Genomic DNA, 27,998 nt, shown 5'->3' with positions numbered 1-27,998 from the left:
GTGCTTTTCCCTTAGAATTTTAATTTTATACATATTGAAAGAACTCCTTTAGACTTAATTAGACATAAGTGTTTAATCGCGTTCTCTTATATACATGAAATAGAAATTGTAGGTAAAATAAATTAGTTAAGATTTTCCTAACCTATTGATTTTTGTTTGTATGTTGATTTTATATCTTGCTACTTTACTGAATTTGTTTGTCAGTTCTGAGAATTTTTTGGTGAAGTCTTTAGATTTTCTATATATAAGATCATGTCATCTGCAAACAGGAGTAGTTTGACTTCCTCTTTTCCAATTTCGATGCCTTTTATTTCTTACTCTTGCTTGATTATTTTGTCTAGGAATTCAGTATTATGTTGAATAAGAATGGTGAAAATGGGCATCCTTATCTTGTTCCAGTTCTTAGAGAAAAGGCTTTTAGCTTTTCCCCATTCAGTATGATGTTAGCTGTGGGTTTGTCATATATGGCCTTTATTATGTTTAGGTTTGTTCCTTCTATGCCTGATTTGTTGAGAGTTTTTATCATGAAAGGATGTTGAACTTTATCAGATGCTTTTTATGCATCTGTTGAGATATTTGTATGGTTTTTGTCCTCTGTTGTTGTGATGTAACACTTACTGATTTGCATATATACTGAACCATCCTTGCATCCCTGGGAGGAAACCCATTTGATCATTGTGTATTATCTTTTATGTGCTGTTGGGTACGGTTTGCTAGTATTTTGTTGAGGATTTTTGCATCTATGTTCATCAGAGATGTTGGCCTGTAGTTTTCTTTTTTTCTTACTGTATCCTTGTGTGGTTTTGGTATCAGGGCAATTCTGCCCTCATAGATTGAATTAGGAAGAATTTCCTTCTCTTCAATTTTTTGGAATAGTTTAAGAAGAATTGGTGTTAGTTCTTTATAAGTTTGATACAATTCAGCAGCAAGACCATCCACTCTTGGGCTTTTCTTTCTGGGGAGATGTTTTATTACTGAGTCAGTCTTGTTACCTGTTATTGGAGTATTCAGGTTTTCTGTTTCTTCCTGATTTAATCTTGGTAGGTTGTATGTGTTCAAGAATTTATCCGTTTCCTATAGATTTTTTAATTTGTTAATGTATAGTTCATAATAGTCTGTAACAATCCTTAGTATTTCTGTGGTGTCAGTTGTAATTTCTCCTTTTTCATTTCTGATTTTATTGATTTGGGTCTTCTCTCTCTCTCTCTCTCTCTCTCTCTCTCTCTCTCTCTCTCTCTCTCTTTGGTAAGTCTAGCTAGTGGTTTATCAATTTTGTTTATTTTTTCAAAAAACCAACTGTTGCTTTTGTTGATCCTTTGTAATTTTTTAGTGTCTATTTTGTTTAATTCTTCTCTCATCTTTATTATATCTTTCCTTCTACTAACTTTGGGTTTGATTTGCTTTTGTTTTTCTAGTTCCTTGAGGTACATGTTAGGTTGTTTATTTGAAATCATTCTATTAAAATTTAGATGTTTATTGCTATAGACTTTCTTCTTAGCACTGCTTTTTCTGTATCCCATAGAATTTGGTATGTTGTATTTCCAATTTCATTGTTTCAAGAAATATTTAAATTTTCTTCTTAATTTCTTCATTGACCCAGTGGTCATTCAGCAGCATATTGTTTAATTTCTATGTACTTTTACAGTTTCTAAAATTCCTCTTGTTATTGATTTCTAGTTTTATGCCATTGTGGTCTGAAAAGATACTTGATAAGATTTACATCTTTAAAAATTTTTTGAGACTTGCTTTGTGGCCTAATATTTGGTCCATCCTGGAGTATGTTCCATGTGCTGATGAGAAGAATGTGTATTTTGCAGTTGGGTAAAATGTTATGTAAAGATCTGTTAGGTCCATTTGGTCTAAAGTGTGATTCCAGTGTTTCTTTGCTGATTGTCTATCTAGATGATCTGTCCAATGCTGTGAGTGGGGTGTTGAAGTTCCCACCTATTATTGTATGGGAGTCTATCCCTCCCTTTAGATCTAGTAATAGTTGCTTTATTTATCTGGGTGCTCCAGAGTTGGGGGCATATATATTTATAATAGAATCATTATATTCTTTTGCTGAATTGATCTCTTTATCATTACATAATGATTTTCTTTGTCTCTTTTTACAGTTTTTGACTTCAAGTTTATTTTATCTGATACAAGTATAGCTACTCCTGATGGTTTTTGGTTTCCATTTGTATGGAATATCTTTTTGCATCCCTTCATTTTCATTCTATATGTATCTTTATAGGTGAAGTGAGTTTCTTGTAGGCAGCATATAGTTAGGTCATTTTTAAAAATCCATTTTATAATGCTTTTTTTTAAGTGGAGAATTTAATCTATTTACCTTTAAGGTTATTATTGATAGTAAGGACTTATTCCTATTCCTCGGTTGTTTTCTGATTGTTTTGTATATCTTTTGTTCCTTTTTTCACTCTCTTCTTGTTTATCATTGCAGTTTCTATAGCAGTAACATTTGATACTTTTTCTAATTTTTGTGCCTGTTCTATTGGAGAGCTTTAGACATCTATGTGTTTTCATGATGGTAGATACCATCCTTTCTCTTCCAGATGTTGGACACCTTTGAGCACATCTTGTAAGGCTGGTCCAGTAGTGATGAATTCCCTCAGTTTTTGCATGTTTGGGAATGACTTTATTTCCCCTTCATTTTTGAAGGATAGCCTTGTTGTGTATAGTATTCTTAACTGACAGCACTGCCTCCCACCCCCGTGGTGCGCCATGCACTTTGAATATATTATCACATTCTCTCCTGGTCTCTAAGGTTTCTGCTGAGAAATCTGCTGTTAATCTGATGGAAATTCCCCTAAATTTGACTTGAAGCTTTTCTCTTGCTCCTTTTAGAATTCTCCCCTAGTCTTTTATTTTTTGACAGTTTGACTGTAATATGCCTTGAAGAAGACATCTCTTCTTGGATTTAATCTGTTTGGGGATCTTTGAGTTTCCTATATCTGGATGTCTTTATCTCTTGCAAGACTTGGGAAGTTTCAGCAATTATTTCATTAAACGGGTTTTCTATGCTTTTAGCCATCTCTTCTCTTTCTGGAACTCCTGAAATTTGATATTTCTTTGCTTTATGGTATCCCATTTCTTCTTCTTCTTTTTTCTTTTCAGTCTGATGAGGTTATTTAGAATTTCAGAAATTCTTTCCTCTGCTTGAGCTAGTCTGTTGTTGAAACTCTCATTTATCTTTTTTGTTTCATTCATTGGATTCTTTAGTTCCAAGACTGGCTTGTTTTTTTTTTTTTCCTTTCAATTATCTCTGTCTCTTTGTTGGCTTTCTCATTGAGATCATGAATTGTTTCCTGATTTCTTTATATTGCTTATCTGTATTTATATATATATATATATATATATTTTTTTTTTTTTTTTGAGACAGAGTCTCACTTTGTTGCCCAGGCTAAAGTGAGTGCTGTGGTGTCAGCTTAGCTCACAGCGACCTCAAACCCCTGGGCCCAAATGATCCTACTGCTTCAGCCTTCCGAGTATCTGGGACTACAGGCATGCACCACCATGCCTGGCTAATTTTTTCTATATATTTTTAGTAGGCTAATTAATTTATTTCTATTTTAGTAGAGACAGCGTCTCGCTCTTGCTCAGGCTGGTTTCGAACTCCTGACCTTGAGCGATCTGCCTGCGGCCTGCCTCGGCCTCCCAGAGTGCTAGGATTACAGGTGTGAGTCACCACGCCTGGCTGTTCTTTTGTATCTTACTGAGCTTCTTTAATATCATTATTATGCATTCTTTTCCAGGCATTTCACACTTTTCTTTTTCATTGGAATCTGTTGGTGGAGAATTACCGTGTTGCTTTGTAAGTGTCATGTTTCCTTGCTTTTTCATATTTCTTGTGTTCTTATATTGATATCCGCACATTTGGTATAACAGTCACTTTTTCTGATTTTACAGATTGGCTTTTGTAGTAGGGAAAGATTTTTCTAAAGATGTTTCTATAGTGTTGGTTTGGTAGGGCCCTTTGGTTTTGATTATGGGTGGGTACAGTAATATAGTCTCTGTATGTTTCTTTGACTATAATCAGCGTTAGTGATGTCTGTGAGTTCCTCAGTGGCTTAGGCTGTAGTTGTTAGTAGAGGCTCTAGGGAAGCTTTGGTGGAGACAGGATGCCAGGTGGGCCAATCCTCAGGCACCGGTGGTGGTCTGAGTATCCTGATCCTTGGACCTCCAGGCAGTGTACTTGGGCATCGATGGTAACAGGTCCATGTGGGCCAATCCCCAGGTCCCTGGACAATGTGCACGGGCACTGGTGGTGGTGGCAGGAAGGCAGGTCAGGCTCCCCCTGATGGTTTGTGTGGGTGCCAGCAGCAGCAGGCAGGGCAAGCCTAATGTAGCATATTTTTATTTTTTTGTCTGTAGGGAATAAGTGGCATGTGACTTCAAAACATTTTGATTTTCCTTTTGATACAGAAGCACTAAGGATTAAACAAACAAAACAACAGAAAATGAAAAGCTAAATGATCCATGCCTTGTTGACTTCGTGCTGTCTCCTACATCCTTTTTTTTCCCTCTGCAAATAGGCATCAGGGCAATCATATTATAGTAAATCAGGAAATATTTTGTAGACTTGTTTTCAAGACCAAACTACTAGGTTATAAAAGTTTTAAAACCCTTTATTTTGGGAAGTTAATTTCGGGAAGTTGAATGGTTTTGTGGAAGCTAGTTATGCATCTGAAGGAATGCTTAGATTTCATTTATGCCTTGTAAATAGCAAGATGGACCACTGGTAAAAAGCCTAAAATGTTTGTGCTTCATAACTCAAATTTATTTGCTCTGAGTCATTTGCAAACACTTTCCCTTGGTCTGTAATGGATAGATCAGATCAAATCAAATTCTAAACGTCTCCCCTTTATTTTTGCTCTTTCAGATAATTCTTAGCCATAAAAAAGAAAAAAATATATGTGAGTCTTACAATATGAAAGTTTCACATTGGCTGTATAGGAAGTATTTATTGCCCCAGTAGACTCTACAATATAATATAATGCAAGTCACAAATGTAAGCCACATGTATAATTTTGAATTTTCTAATAATATTAAAAAAGTAAAAAGAAACAGGTGTTGACAATATCATATCAACATGTAATCAACATAAGAAATTAATGATATATTTTATTTACATTCTTTTTTTATATTAAGTTTTTGAAATCTGGTGTATATTTTATACTTACAGCGTGTCTCAATTTGGGCTAGCCACATTTCAAGTATTCCATAGCCACATGTGACAGGCAGAGCTACTATACTGAACAATCCAGGTCTGCTACAAAGGTATCTATGTAATCAGTACATCATATTTTAGAGCTTTTCTTGACAGCTCTCCATACTACCATGTCTAATCCCTCTGTTGTCAGTGGTCCTACTACCCCATTTCCCTTCACAGTATTGCTCTGGTTCTCACTTTAATCTTTATACCATTATTATCCTCTTTGACAGTTCCCCTTTTTATGCCACATATTACTCTCTCCTTCTCTTTGTCAAGTTTTCTTGCATGTTTTGCTGAGATTATCAGGAGAGAAACTGCCATTAACAATATGGCCACCTACTTCCACAGAAACCTGTAGAAATGTAAGCTGCTCCCAGCAATATCAGTACTTTGGGGAAATTAAAAGAAGTTCTTCCTCCTCTTAGGAAAAGTTAGGAATCCCTGATAGATAATAGTGGAGTGTGTGAGTTACAGGAAAATCTGGGCAGAAGTATGTAACTTGTGGCTTTATTTGTTCCATGAAATGTAGAATAAGAATTGTGTTTTTTGCTATTATCAACACTTTGTTTGTAATCAGTATAAGCCAAAATGGTTAATAATTACCTCAGAAATGAGATATAAGTATACAAGTTCAATTTAGCTGACCAGGTTAGATAGAGCAAGAAAGCATAATCAAATTTGCTTGCTAGACCATTCCTGTCTTTTCCTTCCTTTTTATAATCAGTTCTGATTTATATTTCTAAAATATTTTGTAGTTTGCATTGTATCCCTCACAGTGCATTATTTAGCCTGATTTATAAATTTACAAACATATAGTTGTTTGGTTTTTACAGAGTAACTAAAAAAGTCATTGCCAGCAATCACAAAATGAAGGAAATAATTCCATTTACAATAGCATCAAAAAGAATAAAATATTTAGGAATTAATTTAACAAAAGAAATGTAAAACATACTCTGAAAACTAAAACATTATTGGAAGAAATTAAAGGAGACCTAGATAAATGGAAAGACATCCTACATTCATCTAGGGAGAACTTAATATTGTTAAAATACTCCCCAAAGTGATTTACATATTTAATGCAATCCCTGCTGCTCTTTTATTTTGCAGAAATAGATAAGCTGATCCTCAAATTCTAGTGGAAATGCAGGGTGCCCTAAAAAGCCAAAGTTATTTTGAAAAAGAACAAAGTTCAGGGGCTCGAATTTCACGGTTTCAAAGCTTACTATAAAGTTACAGTGATCAAAACAGTGTGGCACCTGCATAAGGATTGACTTGCAAGTTATTGCATACTCCTTGTCTCTGGGGCTCTGATTTATTCTAAATTGTTAACATTAGCCTACTCTAAACTTTTAAGAATTTGCTGAAAGTTTAGCTGATAATTTCATGCCATTTTGTGTTATGGTCACTTCTTCACATGGTCTGCCAAAGGTGAAACCGTTTATATATTCCATTTGTCTTTGGGAGAGATTTGTCCTATGGATTTTAGTTCCTGTGGTTGTATTAAAACTTGGCTCCCTGGTGAACTCAAGAAAAGTTAAGATTTTATAGATCAGCTGGTCTTTTCTCTTGTTATGGTGGGAGGAACATTCTCTTCTGCTTTCTACATCCTTATCAGAGTATAACTAATAAGGATTTTTGCATATAGTAGATTTAGCACTCAGTGAAAATTTGTTTAAAGTAGGTTGAATTCATTGAATACTTATGTGCCAAACATAAGTAAATGCTAAGCACTTACTACATCATCTCATTTAATTCACATACCTGTCTATGAGGTATAGATACTATTATTATTTCTGTTTTTTAGATGTAAAGCTGATGCTTAGTGAAGAAAAGGAACTAGAAGCACTGGAATAAATAAAATTTTTTACTGATGTTACATAAGGCACCTTCCCTCCTCAATAAAACTCCTATATCCATTTTTTACTTCCTTAAATATATCCTTGGCATTGCAAATTCTCATTTTCCTCATTTCATGGGAAAAGAGGCATATTATAAAAGAGGGACCTAGTTAGACTTTTGATTAACAGAGAGAGAGGGAGAGAGGGAGAAAAGATACTCTAAGGATCCGGTAGCTTTAGGTGGTTAGTAGTAGCAATCTAGGTTTTGTAATAGGGAATGATAAAATGACTGTCATGGTTTTGCTGCTAATTTTCATTTTCTCCTTTCCTTTCTCCTGTTTCTAGTGTGAACTAGTTAATAGGCTTCAGTTTTTTTATAGGATGGTAGAATTTTAAGTATTTTTCATTACTTCCTTTATTCCTTTACTGGCCTACCATATGGGAATACTGTAAGATAGCTGTCATACTAGGGACCTTAAGTATATTACTTGTGCCACTTTACATTTGTCTTAAAAAATACCTTTCTAAGCTGCCCCTCACCCTTTAATACAGTCAACAAAAAATGAAGTTAAGAAAGTTTTTTGATTTTTGTTTAAATTTGCTTTGTTTTTGTTTACTTCTGGAAAGGAAACTATGATATGAGCCTGATCAATAAGCTCAATTAAAACAAATATTATTAATTCATCTCTTCAGCTGTTGTCTGAGATTCAGTTTCCATGATGTGCCATTTGTCACTCACCACTATTTAATTTTATGTTAATCACCCTATTTTTTTCTCACACGCTGGTTGATAGATGCAAGTTAAGTTTTATACATTGACTGTCTGCTGAAATCTCAATACCTTTTCAAGTATTCCACATGTATAATACAAACTAGGTGATATCCATGAACAGAATTTAATAGAGACAATGTCAAAGGTTAAGGAATAGGAACATGGAGATAGGGAGGAGAATTATTTATATATGGGATAATATTTATAATGCTCAGGTTTGATGTAACAATCACTTATGTGCTTCTTCCTCCCTAGTTATCAGGGAATATAAAGAACAGAGAAAACATCCAGGAGCCTAGATTTGATTATTACAGCCATGACGTCCCTGATATTGACCTCAGTGATTGTGAATTCCCGCATGTCATTGAAATTTATGACTTCCCCCAAGAATTTCGTACTGAAGACCTTCTGCGAGTTTTTTGCAGTTACCAGTAAGTATGCAAATGGTTGTGGGTGTTAGGGAAGGTAGGATGAAGTTTTAAAAAATGTCTTTTGAAAAACCATCTGTTTTTCATATTTCCTGTTGTTTAGCATCAGTTTGGTTTATTGTCCTTTCCAGGTCCATTAGAAATCTTCTGTATCAAAATTAGCCTCTTAAGTTCCTTAAAAATGCCAGATAGCTGTTCTAGACCCATTTTAGTATTTAAGATTGTCATCACTAATGAATTACTGGTACATTTAGTCCATTTATATTTGTTGTATTATAATTATTGCTATATTTGGGTGTATTGTTAGATTTCCTGTAATCTTTTTATGTGTGTGTTTACTTGTCCCATCCTTTTCTCTCTTGCCACATTTTAGATTGATTAGGTATTTTTTCCCTCATATTTATTGTTTCATATATTCAGTGTTCAGATTTACCCACTTTTTACCTTTTTGCATCTTATACCTTCCATCTGAAATTAATTTTATCCTGCAGGCAGCATATTCTTTAGCATTTAACTTAGTGACAGTCTGCTAGTAACAAACTTAGGTTTTGGGTTTTTTTTTAAGTGACTATTTTAGCTTCATTCTTGAAAGACATTTTTGCTGGGTATAAAGTTCTAGGTTGGCAGTTATTTTTCTCTTACAAATGTGATATTATTATACTGTCTTCTGGCTTTCTCTGTGGATGAGAAGTCAGCTGACAGTTTAACAGCTGTTGCTTTTTTTTCTTTTGAGACAGAGTCTCGCTCTATTGCCTAGGCTAGAGTGCTGTGGCATCAGCCTAGCTACAGCAACCTCAAACTCCTGGGCTCAAGGAGGCTTCCTCCCTTGGCCTCCAGAGTAGCTGGGACTACAGGCATGTCCACTACTTCCAGCTAATTTTTTCTATTTTTTGTAGAGATGGTGTCTTGCTCTTACTCAGGCTGGGCTTGAACTCCTAAGCTCAAACGATCCTTCCACCTCGGCCTCCCAGAATGCTAGGATTATAGGCGTGAGCCGCCTCACCTAGCCGGCTGTTGCTTTTGAATATATTCTTTTCTCTTTGGATATTCTTAAGGATTCCTTTTTGTCTTTGATATTTTCACTGTGATGTGGCTTTATGTGATGTAGGCTTTATGGATTTCTTTTTTCAGAATTCTGATTGAGATTATTTGGGTTTATTAAATCTGGATTTTAGAGAACTCTCAAACATTATTTCTTTAAAATTGCCTTCCATCTGTTTGTATCTGTTACATTCTGAATAATTTCTTTAGCTATGGTTTCTAGATTACTCATGTTTTTCTTCAGCTGTGGTTAAGTGCTGTTAAAATTGAGTTTTAAAATTTCATTTTATTATGTTTTTTATTTTTTAAAGTTCTCTTTGTTTCTTTTTCAAATTTGCATGGTCATTTTTACAGTTTGTTTTCTAAGATATTTTCAAGATTTTAAAAAATATTTCTTTAAGTATATTGAATGTTAATAGTCTCTGGTAATTCCTTTACCCAAACTCCTTTTAATTCTGTTTCTGGTATTTTTGTTTGTTTTTGTAAATTCTTGCTTACAGTGCCTTACTTTTGGGGGATTTAGTTATTTTTTACTATGAGTTATGGTTTTCCTTGGAATTTTATTTATGGGAATTGAGGTCTACACTGAAAGAGTTTTTCCTGAGAGGGTATATAACAGTCCAGGAGCACTCTAACTTAAATGATTGATTTGAGGTTTTTCTGGCCACTTAGAAATAGTCAAATGGAGAGTGATTTAAAAAATTATTGTATGTCTCAACTATTTTATTTTAACACATATAAATGTCTATTCACTTGCCAGTCTTTTGATGTGGTGTCAAGCTCCCTCCCCCCACACTTTTTTTTTTAAGTTATTGGTGTATTGATAGAAGAGTTATTGTAAGTCACCATTCTGATACCTCATCTACGATTTAGTGTCATTTCTTTAAAGTAGAGCAAGAATTTTAACATACTTTCAGAGTCAACTCAGTACATATTCCTTATAGGCTAAAATGTTTCCTGTCTTTTATGGGTGTTTTGCCCAAACATAATTGATAATTTTTTTTGCGCTTTTTTTTAGTGACTTTATCTTTCTCTAGTCTTCCAAAGCATTTGACCTGAGTTTTGTTTGTTTGTTGGTTCATTTGTTTGTTTTTGAGACAGTGTCTCATTCTGTTGCTTGGGCTAGAGTGCAGTAGCATCATCATAGCTCACTGCAACCTCAAACTCCTAGACTCAGGTGATCCTCCTGCCTCAGCCTCCTGAGTAGTTGGGACTACAGGCATGCGTCACTACGCCTGGCTAATTTTTCTTACTTTTTGTAGAGAATGGGGATCTTGCTAAGTTGCCTAGGCTGATCTTGAACTCCTGGCCTCAAATGATCCTCCCGTCTCAGCCTCCCAAAGTGCTAGTGTTACAGGCATGAACCACTGCACTTGGCCTTGACTAAGTCTTTATAGAAATTACTCTTTTTTATACTCATAGTTCATTGGTTTAATTTTATTTAATTAAATTATATAGTCAAAATATCAAGTTGAACTGATTCAAGTGGGGTTCAGAACAGTTGCACTAACTGTATGTATACAGTTGATACATATATAGGAGAAGGTAAAAGAGTCAGAGGTATACCTCTGCATTTCTAGCTTCAGCAATAAAGAGATAATCTAGAAATGAAGTTAATAATAAAAAGATTTTCAGGGTCTGGAAGAAACTCAGTATCATGAAGGATTGATTATACTTACATTTCAATCCTGATATTACAAATGAGTCAGATCTGTTGTGTGATGCAACAAATTTAAGCTTAAAATTCAATTCATGTATACATCTTCAATTTGTAAGTTTCTATATCAGGGTATAGCCCCTAACTTTTTCTTAAAGGACCAGATAATAAATATTTTAGAAAACTCTGCTCTTATTACATAGTAGCAGCCATAGACAATAAACAAGTGTGGCTGTAAAATAAAACTTCATTTATAAAAACAAGTGTTCTGTTTTTATATAAAGTTCTAGAACAAACACAACTAGCTAGCAGCTATGTACTTGTTAATCAGTTAAACTTGATTGAGGGCAAGTATCAGTTCTGTAACAGAAAAAGAAGAGGTGAATGGATCCTACAGGACAGTTAATCTCTTCTCTACCATAAACTTTAAATATATAGTGTAGGTCATTCAGTCTAATTGTAGTTAAGACCCAGTATCAGGCCTGTTCAATATAAAGTTCATAATAGATTTTTAAGAGCAATCAATGAGATTAAATCCCAAATTAGAACTACCTTAGATTGCCATTAATAATAACAATTCTTACAATCAAGGATAATTTTGTTGATGTCTAGAATTTTTTGAATATTAGTTAATTCTTATGAATTATTTACTTCTCTTTGCTTTGTTTCTTCTTAAGCTTACCTGCAAGATCATTTTTCTGTCAAATTCAAAAACATTCTCAAAAGAGAATTTTAAAGGATTATGAAATTCTGAAGTCTAAAAGACTCTCCCAAACCCAGCTAGGTTTTTTTCCTATCCTTTTTGTATATAGACTTTTATTATTGAACTTTTTCACAGTCTTCAACCCTGTAGTTACTTCATCTCATGGTCACATTTGCCCTTGTATTCAGGAAATTCTCTAACCTTCAAAGCCTACTTTATTCCTTTTTCCCTAAAAGGATCTTTTTTTTTTTTTCTTGAATGATCATTAAAGAGAGGAGATATTTTAGCAGTTGTCTTTTTTCTTTATAGTGAGTTGTAAAAATTTTTAAAAAAAGGCCTTGGTGCAAAAGCCTAATAATGCCTATGAGTCAAATACCAGAGTCAACTTCATATTTTACTCATCTTTATCTGCATTAATACTCTTAATAATAAAAATACTGAGCACCATTCATTTATTAAATGCTCACCAAGCGCTCAACACCATGTTCTTGGACTTGTTATGAATGATCTCATTTCCTTTTTCACAACAACTTGAGATCAAAAGAGATTAATCCTGCCCAAAGTTTCAAGGTAGCAGAAGCTAGAGTGCTGTGATGTCAGTCTAGCTCACAGCAACCTCAAACTCCTAGGCTCAGTGATCATCCTCCCAAGTAGCTGGGACTACAGAAGTGCACCACCACATGTTGCTAATTTTTCTATTTTTAGTAGAGATGGGGTCTCACTCTTGCTCAGGCTGGTCTTGAACTCCTGAGCTCAAGTGATCCTCCCACCTTGGCCTCCCATAGTGCTAGGATCGCAGGCATGAGCCGCCGTGCCTGGAATGTAGCAGAATCTTGAGTCCATTTATATTTGACCCTTAAACTTTTGCTCTTTCCACTGAACTATATTGAGTCCATGAGCAAGTTTTAAGCTTGTAGCTGTAAAGTATAACTGTTATGTCATCATCCTGATATTCTTTATGCTCACTACATAGCTCTGCTCCAAAATAAAAGCGTTTTTCTAGTACTTAAATGTTGATTCTTTTGATTCTTTCTAATCTGGTCTAATATTTCTCTTATCATGATTTCTTTTATCCTAAATTTTTCTGACTTTGCCACAATTCTTTTCTATTCTCCGCTTCCCCTTTTTTAACCTCCCCTCTGCAATAGGAAAGATGATTTTATTAATAGTTGTCCTTTTTTTCCCATTACTTGAGTTTTTAAAAATTTGAATGATATCTTAGTCTCTGTTTGTCCCTCCCCCCTCCCCCTCCCCCTCCCTTCTCCCTCCCTCCCTCAAGGACAGAGTTTACATTTGCATTAAATCCAGGTGACCTTGTCTGCCTCCCTCCTCCTCTTATATTCTTCTACCCCTCCTCTGCTTCCTCTTTCCATCTCTTCTTGTTCCCTGCCCATAAGAACATCTCTTGTAAATAGTGCATTAAATACTTTATCTCCCCAAGGGACTTGTGAGGATTAATTAGTTGATGTCTATAAAATGGCTGAGAATGTAAAACACTCCTGGGTAGTTCTTTATGGTGGTATTATTGCTTTTAAAATTCAGTGGCTTCTTATGTCCTCCAAGCTGTTTTTTGTGTCATTATCCCCATTCCACCTGTGCGCTCGTTCAGTGTTTCTCTATCTCATGAAATACTTTATGAGATTCTATTTGAAAGGTGTTTCATAAAAGTAAATTTTATCTTAGGAAATAAAATTGTTTTCTTTTGTTGCAGAAAGAAAGGATTTGATATTAAATGGGTGGATGATACACATGCACTAGGAGTATTTTCCAGTCCAATTACAGGTATTCACCCAATAGATTTCAGTGTTCCTTTCTTATTGTACATTTTCTCATGCTATTTTTTCCTATTTCCCTTCTGTTTCAGCCAGTTGGCATTTTATTCAGCCAGTGTAGGTAATAGGACAGATACAAGTTTCTGAGGCATGGTGCTTTTGTACCCATGTGCTTCTCCTGTCCCTTTTTACCTTATCTCAATGGTATTTGAAGAGATAGTCCACTCCTTCCACCATTATTATATATAACCATCAGTCATGATAGTGCATAAATAGGTTACAGGTAGAGATTTAAGACCAGTGGGACTAAATCTTATAATATTTGTGATTTTTTTTTTTCTCCCAGACAAATGAATTAGAAGTAGCCCTTCTAACCTCTTCAGTAAGAAATTGTAATACCTACTCGATGAATATATAATTGGGCCTTTTTTTTTCAAACATATATCATTGGCCTCATGATGCAGAGGCTTTCAAAGAAATTAGAGGTGTTGGAATGTTAGTTCCTGTCTGAACCACCTAAAGTATAGGTCTGTGAACTTACTCTGTATAGGGGCAAATAGTAAATACGGTATTTTAGGCTTTGGGGCATAAGGTCTCTGTCATTACTTAACTCTGCTATTGTAACAAGAAATCAGCCACAGATAATATACAAACAAGTGGTCATGGCTCTGTTTCAGTAAAATTTTATTTACAAAACCATGTGGCTGGTTGTATTTGATCTATGTAACCATAGTTTGCTGATCCTTGATCTAAAATAATCACTGCCAAGTTATTTCTCACAGATTTTCTAGATGTTACCATCTCTTTTGCTTGATTTAGGAAAAAAAGCATAACATCTAAGAAATATTTTTTAAGAATAAGCCCTAAATTTTTCTTTCGCATCACTCTACTTCATGTCTTCTACTTTGTAATATTTATTCCTCTTTGCAGCTCGTGATGCGCTGGGTATTAAACATACCATGGTGAAGATCCGGCCCTTGTCACAGGCCACAAGAGCAGCCAAGGCCAAAGCTAGAGCTTATGCTGGTAAGCTCATAAACTTTGGAATATTTTTCTTATTGATGGTGGTGTTATTGTTCTTTCCAGCAGTTTTACAATATCCAGACTTCTAAAGACATATCATTTTTATTTTTAGTGTTAAAAGAAGTGTTTTTTTAAGGAAAAAAAGAAAAGAGAAATGGCCATGTTGGAAAAGTGGCATCTGAGTAGCCACTTGGAGAGTGTGTGATACTAACTGCAAACAATGCAACAACCAGTTTCTGATGACATCCCTACCTAGTTTACCTCTGTGTTTAGCAGTTTGATAGAGTCACTGTAAGAAATTGTGTTAATGCAGATAATGAAACCAGGGTTGTTTGTGCTTTGCCATGTTAATTTCCTCTGATCATCATCTATCAGGCTTGTATTAATTACTGCTGATGCAGCCCTTGTTAGTCTATTTTGTATGTTAATTACTGAGTTAAATCACTTGGAGCTGGAGTGCTTTCTCTTCTTTACTCCCTCCCTTTCTTCCATTCAGAGTTCCTCCAGCCAGCAAAGGAGCGTCCTGAGACTTCAGCAGCCCTGGCCAGAAGGTTAGTCATCAGTGCCCTTGGGGTTCGAAGTAAGCAGAACAAAACAGAACGGGAAGCTGAGCTCAAGAAACTGCAGGAAGCCCGAGGTGAGTTGAAGGGATAGTGTTCTCTAGTCCCTCTGGAGCTCACTGTAAAGGCACATATTTAAAAAAAAAAAAAATGAAGCCCACTCTATTTTGTCATTTCCATTTCCTAGAAGCCTCCCAAGTGTATAGAAATTTTTATGCCCTATAATCAGGAAGAAGACATTTCAAAATCTGTCTGCCTGTTCCACACTCCAAGGCCACCTAATCCTTGCTCCTATTGTTGTTTTCCAAGAGAGGCGTGGCCTTCTCAGCTCATCCATGGCTTTTTCTATAGTTTTTGCTCTAAACTCTGAGAAAATTTTTCCTGTGAAGACATAATAGTCTTCTAGGCAGAAAACATTGTTTGTTGTAGTTTTACTGGGCTGTGATTACCATGATATTGCCATGATGTTATCAAATAGTTTAGATCGGAGGAAAAGACAAATTAAGGAAAAGCCAGCAGCTGACATCAATGTTAATAACTGTAGGAGGTATTTTTGTCTTTTTAAGACAATCCTGAGTGGCTCCATTAGAGTATATCTAGATTTACCTGTCTTCTGATTATTTTCCAGGATCCAAGAGCACTCACTCAAAGAAATATTTCCACTGATCCACAAGCAGAGTTTTTCTTTTCTTATAATTTGGAGTTGAGGTTAAAATCGATCTCCTCCCTTTATAGGCTGTTGAATTGTATGTAAAGGCTTGGGACTCCAGCTTGGCACTTAAGTACTTTTTATCAACCTTCAGGCTTTAGACAGCCTCATTCCCTTAGCCTACAATCTGTGGAATCTGTGAAGGCAATTTATTCCGAAAATTCTACTTACTGAAAAGTAACTTCATTTTTTCATTAAATGAATTGAAGTTTCAAACTCCTTGTTTATTGCCAGTCTAACAAGGCCATTAATACTTCCTGTCCTCTCTGCTTTGGTGATAGCAGGCAGCTTGCAGGCTCTCAGCTGCACTGGTCAGATAACTGTGACAATGTGTGTCGTGGCAGGTGCTAGAGTTTCAGAGTTGAGCCCAACTAAGTCTCAAAACCTTAATGATTATAATGAGGCAGTTTTGATTTTTCCCAGTGAATTGTTCACTCAAAGGCCTCTTACAGACTATAGAAACAGAAGAGGATTCCTCTGGCTTTTATAGATAGCAAAACAGAACTAGATTAAAAAAGAATGTGCAATATTGTTAACCATTTATTAATTGGTTATCTCTGAGGAAAGTGATTTCTATGTGATAGCCACCGTTATCTCAAAAGATCAATAAAGCATAATAGTGATATATATATATATACACCATATATATAAGAAATATATATCCTTTTGCAATGTATCATGCTTCCCTATGGGTGCAATATCACCTATATCTCTACACATACTGCAGCAGTTGTTTTACATGGATATTATTTGAGTATTCCCCTCTCTTTCTCTGGAGGCACATCAGCATGCAGCTCCACTTAAAGTATTTGTTTTAAATGTCTAGGTGTACAAAGGACATTTCACTGATGCAATTATAAACGAGACTGTTGGCTAAGAAGATACACTATTTTCTAAAGAAGGCCTTTATTTGTGAATAGAGACCGACTGTGATAAGTTCCTTCTACCTATTGGTGCTTAGGCTATATGGATTATATAGGACTCCTCCTTTATTATGCTCCAGAACTCTCCCATTCTTCATATCTGATGAGATGCATCTGGAAAATTTCCTGATGTATCTCTTTCTGACCTCTTTCTGTATTGGTCACATACTCATGAGCTTGCCTACCCAAGGCATGAGCTTGCCCAAGGTTTCTTACTTAAAGATTTTTTTTTCCTGTGGAAAGCAAAAGTACTGTTTAGGTATTAAGCAGAAGATATTTTTGTTCCAAATCTTTTCTTCTTCCACTGGACAAGGAAGGATCAATGTAGCATAGTTGATAGCATTATAGACTCTGGAATCAGACTGTCGGGGTCCACATCTTAGGTCTGCCATTCACTGGCTGTGTGACTTTGAGCAAATTACTTACTCTCTGGAGGCCTCTGTTTCCTAATCCATAAAATGGAAATCAACTGAGATAATCCATGAAAGATGTATAGTCATCTTCAAAAACCGTAGGAACTCTCTTGTTCCTTTTCTATAAGTGTTAGCTGTTGCTGTTTTTATTAGTGATAGGAGCAGTATCATTATATGGTGAATCCAGCACAGATTCCAGTGCATGCTTTTTGTCATTACTCTTTATTTTAAAATTCCTATATTCTGTCAACTCTATTTAGCATTCACTGAGCATCTGTCCTGTGTAAAACATTGTGTTCTCTATTTAGGAGAATTAGAGAGATGGCAAGATTTTGTTCCTCTCTTTAATCTAGTGGGTATATCTGTCTTGAGTAGGGAAGAAAATATGTACCTCTTTTAGGTATTTTAAGCAGTCATTTTTCCTCTTCAGTTCTAAAGATTTTTAGATTAAGAACCATAAAAAGGCTTTTGTTGTTTAAAAGGACTGGAAAGAAACTCCAAGCAATCAATGTAACATATGATGGTATTGTGTTATGATAAAGCTGTGAAGAATGGTATTATCTCAAGTTTAGAGCAGGCCCAGAGAAGTTAAATAACTGTCCTAAGGTCATCTAGGTGGTAAAATGAGAGGAAGCATTTGAATATAGGCCTCTCTAGTTAAAACCTATGTTTGTTCTATAACTTTGTAATTCCCCATGAAGGACTGATGGGGTAATATTTTATCTCTGAAAAATATATAAATTTTTTTAAGTCTCCAGAGAATGAAATATGGAAAGCTTCTTTTTAGTTACCTGTATGAGTGGTTAGCAGCTTTTCACTGTCAGAAAAATCGTCTTTAGTTCTATTTAAATCTACATGATAGTTTAAACCAGTCTCCTCTTCTTTTTTTCTAAGTAGAAATAGAGAACATCCAAACACCACTCTGTTAACAACCTTTAACTATAAAAATCAGGGGCAGATCATTTAGGAATGAGGGAATCTAGGCTGTAATAGAGCTTTTGCTATTAACTAGCTGTGTGGCCGTGGATAAGTCAGTTATACCTCTCTGTGCCCTAGTTTCCAACAAAGTAAAAGTAATGTTCTTCTTACCTAATTATGAAGAATTTTTTGAGCACAACATAAGTTAACATATGTAAAGATGTTTAGAAAAGTGCTTTACAAATTCAGGATATTATTGTTTATGTTGGGAATTGAGTGTTCAGTATAATATGAGCTAGTAATAACAAATATGTATTATATACTGCGGTTCCCTATCCATTGCATATAGCAGGTATTACTAAATCAGTCATGACATTCTTGGTGAGTTTTGACATGGCCATTACCATAATTAAGCAAAGGGATTAAAATCTATATAGTATCCTAGTGTAGGTACTTTTATTAAAAATATATATTCTACCAGGCTTTCTTCTCCCACTTGAAGAGTTCTGCTGTCTGAGACAGTGCCTGGGACATAAAAAGATACTCAGTACATGTTCATTGATGGAATACATGAATGACATTGCTTACTTTAATTTTTCTTCATAAATCTTATTCATGACTCCATTTGAACGCTTTCTCAGTCTTCCATCAATGGTTTTCTTTATAAAACCCAGAGTTAGATGTGGCATATAAAACCCTCTTAAATAATGAATTTGGAATTCATGATTTTGAGTTTTAAATAGTTTCCTGCTAGATTTTTCACCATACTTTTGATATTCTTTTTAAATGAGAGGTGTATGCCTTTGTCCTTAAAAAGAAGATTCAGAATTTAAAGCTCTTGGAAGAATTGAGAAGGAAGTACCCCAATCATTTTAAGCAAAGCACATCATATAGATTAGGAGGAAGGGAGCTTTAGTATTTAGTCTCTAAACATGGGAGAAATATCTTTTGGTCCAGTAGCATGCGGAGCCACTCTTAGATCTACACTAAAAGTGGGAAATGGAATTATAGATCATTCTTGAGTGCTTTGTATTTCACTTAATCACATGTTTTAAACCAGTGATTCGTATTAAATGATAAAGCCACATTTTTAAGACCAAACTCATGGATATGTGTAAAAATTTCTCATGTTCCACTTATTCACATGTTGATTGCCACCTAAAATTGGAGATAGCTATCTTTTCCCCTCAAAATAAGCTACCTTCTCATTGTCAATGCCTACTATAATTTTATTTTGTAATTTTTTTTTCCATTCAACTTTTGGGGGGTATGTGATTAATTGGTTCTTTTTGTTTCTTTTTTTGTTGTTGTTTCTCTTTTTTTTTTTTTTTTTTTTGAGACAGAGTCTGACTCCGTTTCCCGGGCTAGAGTGCCATGTAGTCAGCCTAGCTCACAGCAACCTCAAACTCCTGGGCTCAAGCAATCCTTCTGCCTCAGCCTCCTGAGTAGCTAGAACTACAGGCATGTGCCACCATACCCAGCTAATTTTATATATATATATTTTTAGTTGTCCAGATAGTTTCTTTCTATTTTTCAGTAGAGACAGGATCTCGCGCTTGCTCAGGTTGGTCTTGTACTCCTGAGCTCAAGCAATCCTCCTGCCTCGGCCTCCCAGAGTGCTAGGATTACAGGCATGAGCCACCATGCCCAGCCTAATTAGTTCTTAAAGGCCATCTTTTGGGTCACAGGCCTGAAAGGCAAGAGTAAGTAAATAATAATCCTTTTACCTAGTTTGATTAATTACACTAACAACTTAAAACCATCTTTATATGATACCTCAACTATAATAAAACAAATTTAATCATAATCGCTACTTTCTGGAATCCTTTTTAGGCTCTCCATTATTCTGCCTTAAAAGGCAGTGCTCCATTGCTGATTCATAATCTGGGTCTTAGAGTATTTTCTTAGTGTCTTTTCTCCCCTAATGTCTGAAGTTCCCTTCATTTCTAACTACATTTTCTTTTGTTTTAATGTGATTTTTTAAAAATTTTTTCTTTTTTTTTTGAGATGAAGTCTCACTCTGTTGCCCAGGCTAGAGTGCCGTGGCATCAGCCTAGCTCACAGCAACTTCAAACTCCTGGGCTCAAGTGATCCTCCTGGCTCAGCCTCCTGAGTAGCTGGGACTACAAGCATGTGCCACCATGCCCAGCTAATTTTTCATATATATATTTTTTAGTTGTCTAGCTACTTTCTTTCTATTTTTAGTAGAGATGGGGTCTTGCTCTTGCTCAGATTAGTCTCGAACTCTTGAGCTCAAATGATCCACCTGTCTTGGCCTCCCAGAGTGCTAGGATTACAGACGTGAGCCACTGCCCCCGGCCAATGTGATATATATATATATATACATATATACATACATATATATATTTTTTTTTTCTGAGATGCAGGATTTACCCATATTTTTAGTATTAAACTTAATTTCTTTGCCTAGATCAGAGATGAAAATGTTAACCTAAGACTAACTGACCAGGTCACCAGCTATCGCTAAAATAATACATGGTTCCTTATGTTGAGATTTAATACATTGGTAATTGTTCTGTTCTCCAGAGTTAAATGCTCCCTTATGTGGTCCAAACTACATTTTTCCAGTATATTGATGATTATATAAGTATTTGGTAAACTTAAAATCTAAAACGTTGCTAAAATTAAGAGATTACTAGCTTACTTATCCTTGATCAACCAAGTCTGTTACTTCATAAAAGAAAGCAATTATAATAGATTAGTTTGACCAGATGTGTTCTTTACAAAGCATCTTGATTATTAATCTCTAGGTGGCCACAAGTGGATTTTGTGATGAGTTTTTCTTAGGTGTAGAGGCAAATTTTGGAAGTCTTTACATTTACATCCTCTTCCTTTCCTTCCTTTCCTTTCCTTCCTTTCCTTCCTCCCCTCCCCTTTCCTTCCTCCCCTCCCCTTTCCTTCCTCCCCTCCCCTTTCCTTCCTCCCCTCCCCTTTCCTTCCTCCCCTCCCCTCCCCTCCCCTCCCCTCCCCTCTCTTTTCTACATGACATCAAACTGGCCCTTTTTCAGTCTTCAGTTCTTTTTCCCTTAGAAGTGGTAACTAACTGTACCATGATTTTAATCAACTCATTTGATATAGTCATTTCTATTGATTTATTTATAATATCAGGGAATGAAAGTCTTCAAGACCAGCTTATGTGAATGTTTAGGTTAATTGTTTTGTGCTAAATTTTCTATTCTCCCCTAGTTTCTTGCTCTTATGCTGCTGTTGGGCTTTCTCTTTACTCAGTTTCCTTTTTAATTGTTGGAGACAAAGTTAATAGGAGCCTTCTTTCATGTGATTTATCAGTTATTACCTGCTTTCCTGTTTCTTTTTTTTTTTTGAGACAGAGTCTCGCTTTGTTGCCCAGGCTAGAGTGAGTGCCGTGGCGTCAGCCTAGCTCACAGCAACCTCAAACTCCTGGGCTCGAGTGATCCTTCTGCCTCAGCCTCCCGGGTAGCTGGGACTACAGGCATGCGCCACCATGCCCGGCTAATTTTTTATATATATATCAGTTGGCCAATTAATTTCTTTCTATTTATAGTAGAGACGGGGTCTCGCTCTTGCTCAGGCTGGTTTCGAACTCCTGACCTTGAGCAATCCGCCCGCCTCGGCCTCCCAAGAGCTAGGATTACAGGCGTGAGCCACAGCGCCCAGCCTTCCTGTTTCTTTAATAAAAGGAAAACATGTTGCTTTATCTTTCTGTCAGTGTATTTTTTCACATTTTTTCCTTTGCAGATATTTTCAGATAATACTTGTTAATAATTAAGGACCTAGGCAGGCATGCTGTTCACGCTTGTAATCCTAGCACTCTGGGAGGCTCAGGCAGCAGGATTGCTTGAGTTCAGGAGTTCGAGATGAGCCTAAGCAATAATGAGACCCCGTCTCTACTAAAAATAGAAAACCTTAGCCGGGCATTGTGGTGCACACCTGGAGTTCCAGCTACTTGGGAGGCAGAGGCATGATAATAGCTTGAGCCCAGGATTTCCAGGTTGCTGTGAGCTGGGCTAGTGCCATAGCACTCTAGGCTGGGCAACAGAGCGAGATTCTGTCTCAAAAAAAATAAAAATAAAAAAATGAGGACCTGGGTTCCAGCTTCAGTTCCTTCACTGACTGTGTAACCTTAGGCAAGTCACGTAAGCTCTCAAAACTTCCATTTCCTCATCTTTAAAATGAAATTATTTTTAAATCCTATTCTAACCTATATTTCTCTATTCATGTTCTATATTTTAAATGTATGCCTTGTATTTTCACTGTTGCTTTATGCTTCTCAATTTGTCTTCCTACTCTTACTAGTTTTTTCATATGATTTACCATCAGAATTTACTCCTGCAGTATTTTATTAAAAAGCATTAGGGTGGGGAATGCTTCAGAACTCTGAACTTTTCAGATTTTAGAAAGGTGATATGGTATTTATAGTATGTTTCACAACACCAAATTCAAACATAGGGTAGGGAATGCTTCAGAACTCTGAACTTTTCAGATTTTAGAAAGGTGATATGGTATTTATAACATGTTTCACTTTCATAACACCAAAATCAAACATATTAAATATTTCTGTAGCAAAGTGTATGGCTATTCACATTAAATGGGATATATGAAGACTATAAACAGCCTCATATACTTTCAGGTTAGATTTGTCATCATCCATCAGTTTTGGCCATAAGCTTTAAAAAAAAAAAGGAATGTTATTTTCTGAACTGTTTTGATTTTGGAACTATGGATTATGGGCCAGTCATATTTTTCTATTGCTCCTGGATTTCTTTTCTTATAACTTCTTATCTTACCTTTATGATTTAATTAAGTTTCATGTCTTATTGAAAAACTTGAGTTCTAATAATTCACTTTTCTGGTTTCTTCACTTTTGCTTGGAATCTGGAACCAGTTTTTGATTGCTTTCATTGAAGGCTTTGCTCTTAGACTCCCTTCTAACTTCTTCATGTTTATAAGAATCAAAACTTCACTACCTTCCAAAGAGATCCTGAATTCTTTAGACAAGCCAGTTATCCTTTATGCTGTCTCCTAGAGAATCTCAGTCCAGTTCAAGCCTGCCATCGTCCCAGGACACTGTGTTAACCAGCTTTCAGTTTGTAATTTGCTGACCCCCATTTTTTGCCTCATGTTACTTTGCTGCTGTATTCAGATAATGCCACAAGATGGTGCCCAAATAGCAGTGAATTTCTCTTTCTTACATTTCCAAGTGCCAGTCAGCTTCCTAACCAACTTCTTTACCCTTAAAGTACAGTCAAATATAGTATAGGAATTTGTAAAGGATTCTGCTGATTTGGAAAGATATGTCAAAATAGCAAGTGTTAACTCTAAACTCACCTTAATTTCTGTAATCCCCCTGGTTCATGACTTGGAAAATCTTTACAGCCATTGTTAATCTGGAACAATAGCCCTTGGAAGGAAGCATTTAAGCTTATCATCAATGATTTAGGCTTTTCACCATTTTGTGGCATTAAGATAAAGGACCAGCCATGCAGCCGGAACTGGCATTTTGGCACCTAACGAAGTGCTTAGGCCACTAAACCAGGAATGGTCTGTATTTTCTCAGGTCTTGGTGAAAGTGTTAAATGGAGACCCAAGCTTCTATATTAAAATTGAAGGTGGATTACCTAGATTTATACATTTTTGTTGTTGTTGTTCTTAGAAATAGTCCTTAGCTTTCCTCCATTATATGAGGTCATTTTTCCATATTGGGATTATGTATTCCAGAAGATTTCTGGCTTCTGGGAAGTGCTCTGAAAATATTGAAATTTGGTTTGCCTCTGAAATACTTTTTCAATAAGGTTGTAGAGGGGGAGATATGATTAGCCCAGGGGCTACTATTTCCATTGAGCAACATGGTAGAAGAAGAATATCAATACATATTCTTGATCCCTATTGAAATATTTGTAAAGAGCAGTAAACTGGGAATAATGGGCAATTATATTGACACACTAAACACAGTTAAAAAGTAGAATTAAAATAAATGTGTATAGGCAAGACTAGAATCTGTCGTTCTGCTAGATTCTGACTTATTCTGTATACTTTTAATTTCTGTTAGCCCCAGATCTTTCTCTTTCTGTTATATAGCAATAAATGTAAAGACTTATGGTAGTATCATTTCTACTTAAAATGCACTTGAAAAAGCCGGGCGCGGTGGCTCACGCCTGTAATCCTAGCACTCTGGGAGGCTGAGGCGGGCGGATTGCTCGAGGTCAGGAGTTCGAAACCAGCCTGAGCAAGAGCGAGACCCCGTCTCTACTATAAATAGAAAGAAATTAATTGGCCAACTAATATATATAGAAAATTAGCCGGGCATGGTGGCGCATGCCTGTAGTCCCAGCTACTTGGGAGGCTGAGGCAGCAGGATTGCTTGAGCCCAGGAGTTTGAGGTTGCTGTGAGCTAGGCTGACGCCACGGCACTCACTCTAGCCTGGGCAACAAGCGAGACTCTGTCTCAAAAAAAAAAAAAAAAAAAAAAATGCACTTGAAAAGTTAAAGGTATTAACTCTGGGAATCAGGTAAGAGAGCCCAGGTCCTGGGCCCCATGATACCCACTTGTCTCATGATTAAATTTTGCTTTGCAGTTTGGATTAAGGGAAAGTCATTGGTCACGTGAAGTATACAACCATGTTTAACAATGTTCTTATTTACAGAGAGGAAACGGTTGGAAGCCAAGCAACGGGAAGACATCTGGGAAGGCAGAGACCAGTCTGCAGTTTGAACATAATGACAGGGATAATTCCATGAATCAGAAAATGTTTCCATAGTCTTCAGATAAGAGGATCCTTCCAGAGCTCTGTGTACATGCAGATGTGTATGTTATAGAGATAAAGAGATCAAGACAAGGACTGACAGGGTATCGAAAGAAGATAGACTCCTGTCTTCACTCCTAAATGCAGTTCTTTGGAATTGCTCTACTGTGGTGGGAATAGCAGGGAGCCATCAGCTAGGAAGAAACATGGAAGGTGTGACTTCCAAGAGTCCTCTGGACAGGGCAAGTCATGTTAGCGTGGGTCACACTTCCATGATGTTTAAAACAAATACAAAACAGAACAGAGGATTCAAACCTGCAATGATGGGAGATTTAGGCCCTACAAAGACAGAGCATTCCTTACTACCTAACAAAGTTGAGAGAAGCAGTATGGGGAGCATGGGAGGGGGCGGGTAGGGAGCAGTTAATACCAAGAGACAGAACAGTGTCTGGTGTACTGGGTATACACAGAAGCTACACTGCCGGTTCCAGAACTCCAAAGTTGATGAACTGCAGCAGATGCGGATATTTAGACTCTAGAGTTTGTATGAGCTCAGTGCCTGGGGCTCTTCCAGCTGCACAGCAGCCAGGGGTCATGCCAGCTTCATTCTTCTTAGTAAGCCAGCCTTTGGGAGCTGTGTGCCAGTTCCAGTTTAAGCAGGTATATCATGTTGTAAGAGGGAGACATTAAAGCCCGTTTTATGACATACATTGCTCTGTTATTTGTCAATTTTGTCATTCCCACAAAGAAATAGGAGGGTAGCTGTCTTCTTATCTTCATGCCTATAATGCTGTGCATGGGTTAGATGGATTTGTTGCTTTTATTGTACCCTACTGGGTAGAGAGCTGATCATCTCTCTGTCTCAGAGTATACTGCAAAAATGACTATCCTGGGATTGATATGTGGTAGTTCCTTTTCTTGTTCTCCTTGTGCACCCCCACGCCAGCCTCTTGCCTTTTGCCATCTCTGTCAAATCTGACATCCTGCAGAAGACATCTGGCACACAGTGTGTTTTTGGTATGAGCTTCTCAGCCTGTGCCAGAGGCATTTGGCAAGCAGCACCAGACTATCTGTTACAATGACGAGCAGGCAGGATAAAATAAACACCTTTCGGCAGTAAGAGATTTCCTAAAGGACATGGGCAAGTCAGAGCCATCATCTCATATATATATTCTCAGTGTTTTTAGAAAGTAGTTCTGCACTGAAGAAATGGTAGCACTAGACCTTAAGCTGCTGACTTGGCAAGAAAGTGTCTTATTGTGCTTTCAACTAGGGCAACAGCCTCATTTTTTAATGATTTAGTGCCCATGACAATGATGAATTATTAGCATTGCCTAGAACATGGTGGAATGGGGCTCTGTTTGAATGTTTCTTAAATGACACTGTCCTTGGGTCTTAGTTCTGACCCAAATATCCCTCCTGCTATTCAGGTCTGAGAGCCTTCCCACAGTTTCTCAGCATTGTTTTTCTCATTCTTGGTTCTGTGTGCCCCTTATTCATGTTCAGTGACTCCATGCCAAGTTTGGGGATTAAATAAGTTGTTCTCTTGACCCTCTGTCCAATGCCCCTCTCTTTGGCTTATAGCTGCAGGACTTGTGCTCTCTGTCTTCACGGAACAGACTTCTCTAAGATAGGCAGGTCCATTTGAATGGCATGGCTGCATTTGAAAGGAAATGTAGGGAATTGCAGCCACACTTCATGTTAATGGTGTACCTCTGAGCCAGACCTTTGCTCTACTTTGATTCTTCAAGGCCAAGAGTAACCTTGGACAGTAAACAATACATGAATGCTCCTCTCATTTGCCTGTGAGGGTAGTCTCCTTTCTGACAACATTATAGCTTTTAGGGACATTGTTAGTGACAACATACAACCGCATATTTCTTACCCAGTTTTGTTATAGTCCTCATAATTTCAAGAAGTTACTTTGGTTCTCATTTTAATGCTATAGCCCATCCTTTTTGTTCAGCTAAAAATCAGCCACCTCTTTCAGATTAATTCTTACAACCAGACCCAAACAGTTTTTTTTCAGGCAACACTTAAAACTTAGGGAGTGCAACTGCTTCTACCATTAGTAGGGGATATGCTTTTTAGTTATATTATTCTAGTAGTGGGATTGATGTATACTAGCTAGAGATAACAGGTCCTGCCATGGCCCAGCACAGACTATATCAAGTTTGTCCAGATGGTAATCAAATCCTTAGCCATATCTAAACCAGGCCTTTACAAGCTGGGTTAGCTAGAGACCACCTGTAGCTGCCACGGGCTCCTTTGTTATTTGGGAAGACAGCTAATACACTCTGCTATGTATATATGTTGCTTCATATGTGCTGAACATCTAAATCCCAGGATCACCTGAAATTTATAATAGTACATTTCCCATGAGTTCAAATATGCTCTTCATAGAGTGAACGTCTTTGTAGAATAAAGGTAAATTAGGCTTCTGAAGAGTAAGCTGAGATTCTTAGCACTTTAGTTTCCCTGAGGCTAAACTATGCTGAGGTGGAAAGTCTTCTGACATTTTCGGTTCTTTCTGGAATCGGTTGGTTGGTATTCTGTTAGCATTCCTCATCTAGTTATAAGTCATGCCAGCCATCAGTCTTCCCATGTCCTGCCCTTTCAACTCAGAGGTATAACAGTGCAACCCTTGTATAGCTTTTTCCAAGAATTAGAAGTTGCTACACCTATCAGACGTGTGATGTGGGCAGCAAGACTGAGACCAGAGCCAGTGGCTGTCTGCCTGGCCTGCTTTTTCTGGCATTCTTGGAAACTAGATCCAACAAAAAGCTGTGGGTAACTTCCCTGCCTGGATCTAGTCATCAGTCACCACACGCTGCCCTGCTAGCTGCACATTCTTTCACAGACCATTAGTTGCATGTGTGAATATAATGTTGTTGTTGTTTGGGGGTATGTTTGCTGGGTCCAACAGGAAATCAGTCCTTCCCTTGTTTACCTAAACTGCCATGCCAAAATACAGCACTCCCTCTGCCTAATGAAGGAGATGAGGGAGTTGAGAAGAGAGAATGTCGGGGAGAAGGAAGAGAACACTTCTTTGTATTCCTAGAGGGTACCCCAGAATATGTCTTTTTTTATTCCTTAAGGAGGGGGTCTTAGCTCCTGTGATGTGGGGAAGGGAGTACTGTTGGAAATCTGCCCCATCTGCTACCACTTACTTTGGCTTTGCAGTCTCAGTTATAAAAGTTTACAGTCCTTGGGTTTTACTTTCTTGCCCCTACCTTTCATCCCTTACCTTTCTAACCTGCCTTTCAGCACTGAGCCAGGGGAG

At 36.8% G+C, this 27,998-nt stretch overlaps 1 protein-coding gene across 3 annotated transcripts in view; it reads left to right on the top strand.

The window, feature by feature from the left end:
* Positions 1-25,423, top strand: part of R3HCC1L (R3H domain and coiled-coil containing 1 like) — a 78,996-nt gene extending 53,573 nt beyond the window's left edge. For all 3 annotated transcript variants that reach the window (XM_012767954.3, XM_012767946.3, XM_012767999.2), the window contains 5 exons: positions 8,081-8,256; positions 13,366-13,436; positions 14,357-14,452; positions 14,946-15,086; positions 24,617-25,423. In XM_012767954.3, the coding sequence (XP_012623408.1) occupies positions 8,081-8,256; positions 13,366-13,436; positions 14,357-14,452; positions 14,946-15,086; positions 24,617-24,684 (552 nt within the window). In that variant the 3' untranslated portion in view covers positions 24,685-25,423. The remainder of the gene's footprint in view (positions 1-8,080; positions 8,257-13,365; positions 13,437-14,356; positions 14,453-14,945; positions 15,087-24,616) is intronic.
* Positions 25,424-27,998: the final 2,575 nt, after the last annotated feature.

This window comes from Microcebus murinus, chromosome 14, assembly GCF_040939455.1.
Source record: "Microcebus murinus isolate Inina chromosome 14, M.murinus_Inina_mat1.0, whole genome shotgun sequence".
NCBI lineage: Eukaryota > Metazoa > Chordata > Mammalia > Primates > Cheirogaleidae > Microcebus > Microcebus murinus.
The sequence above is the reverse complement of the archived record's forward strand: the minus strand, read 5'-3'. Positions and strand labels throughout refer to the sequence as shown.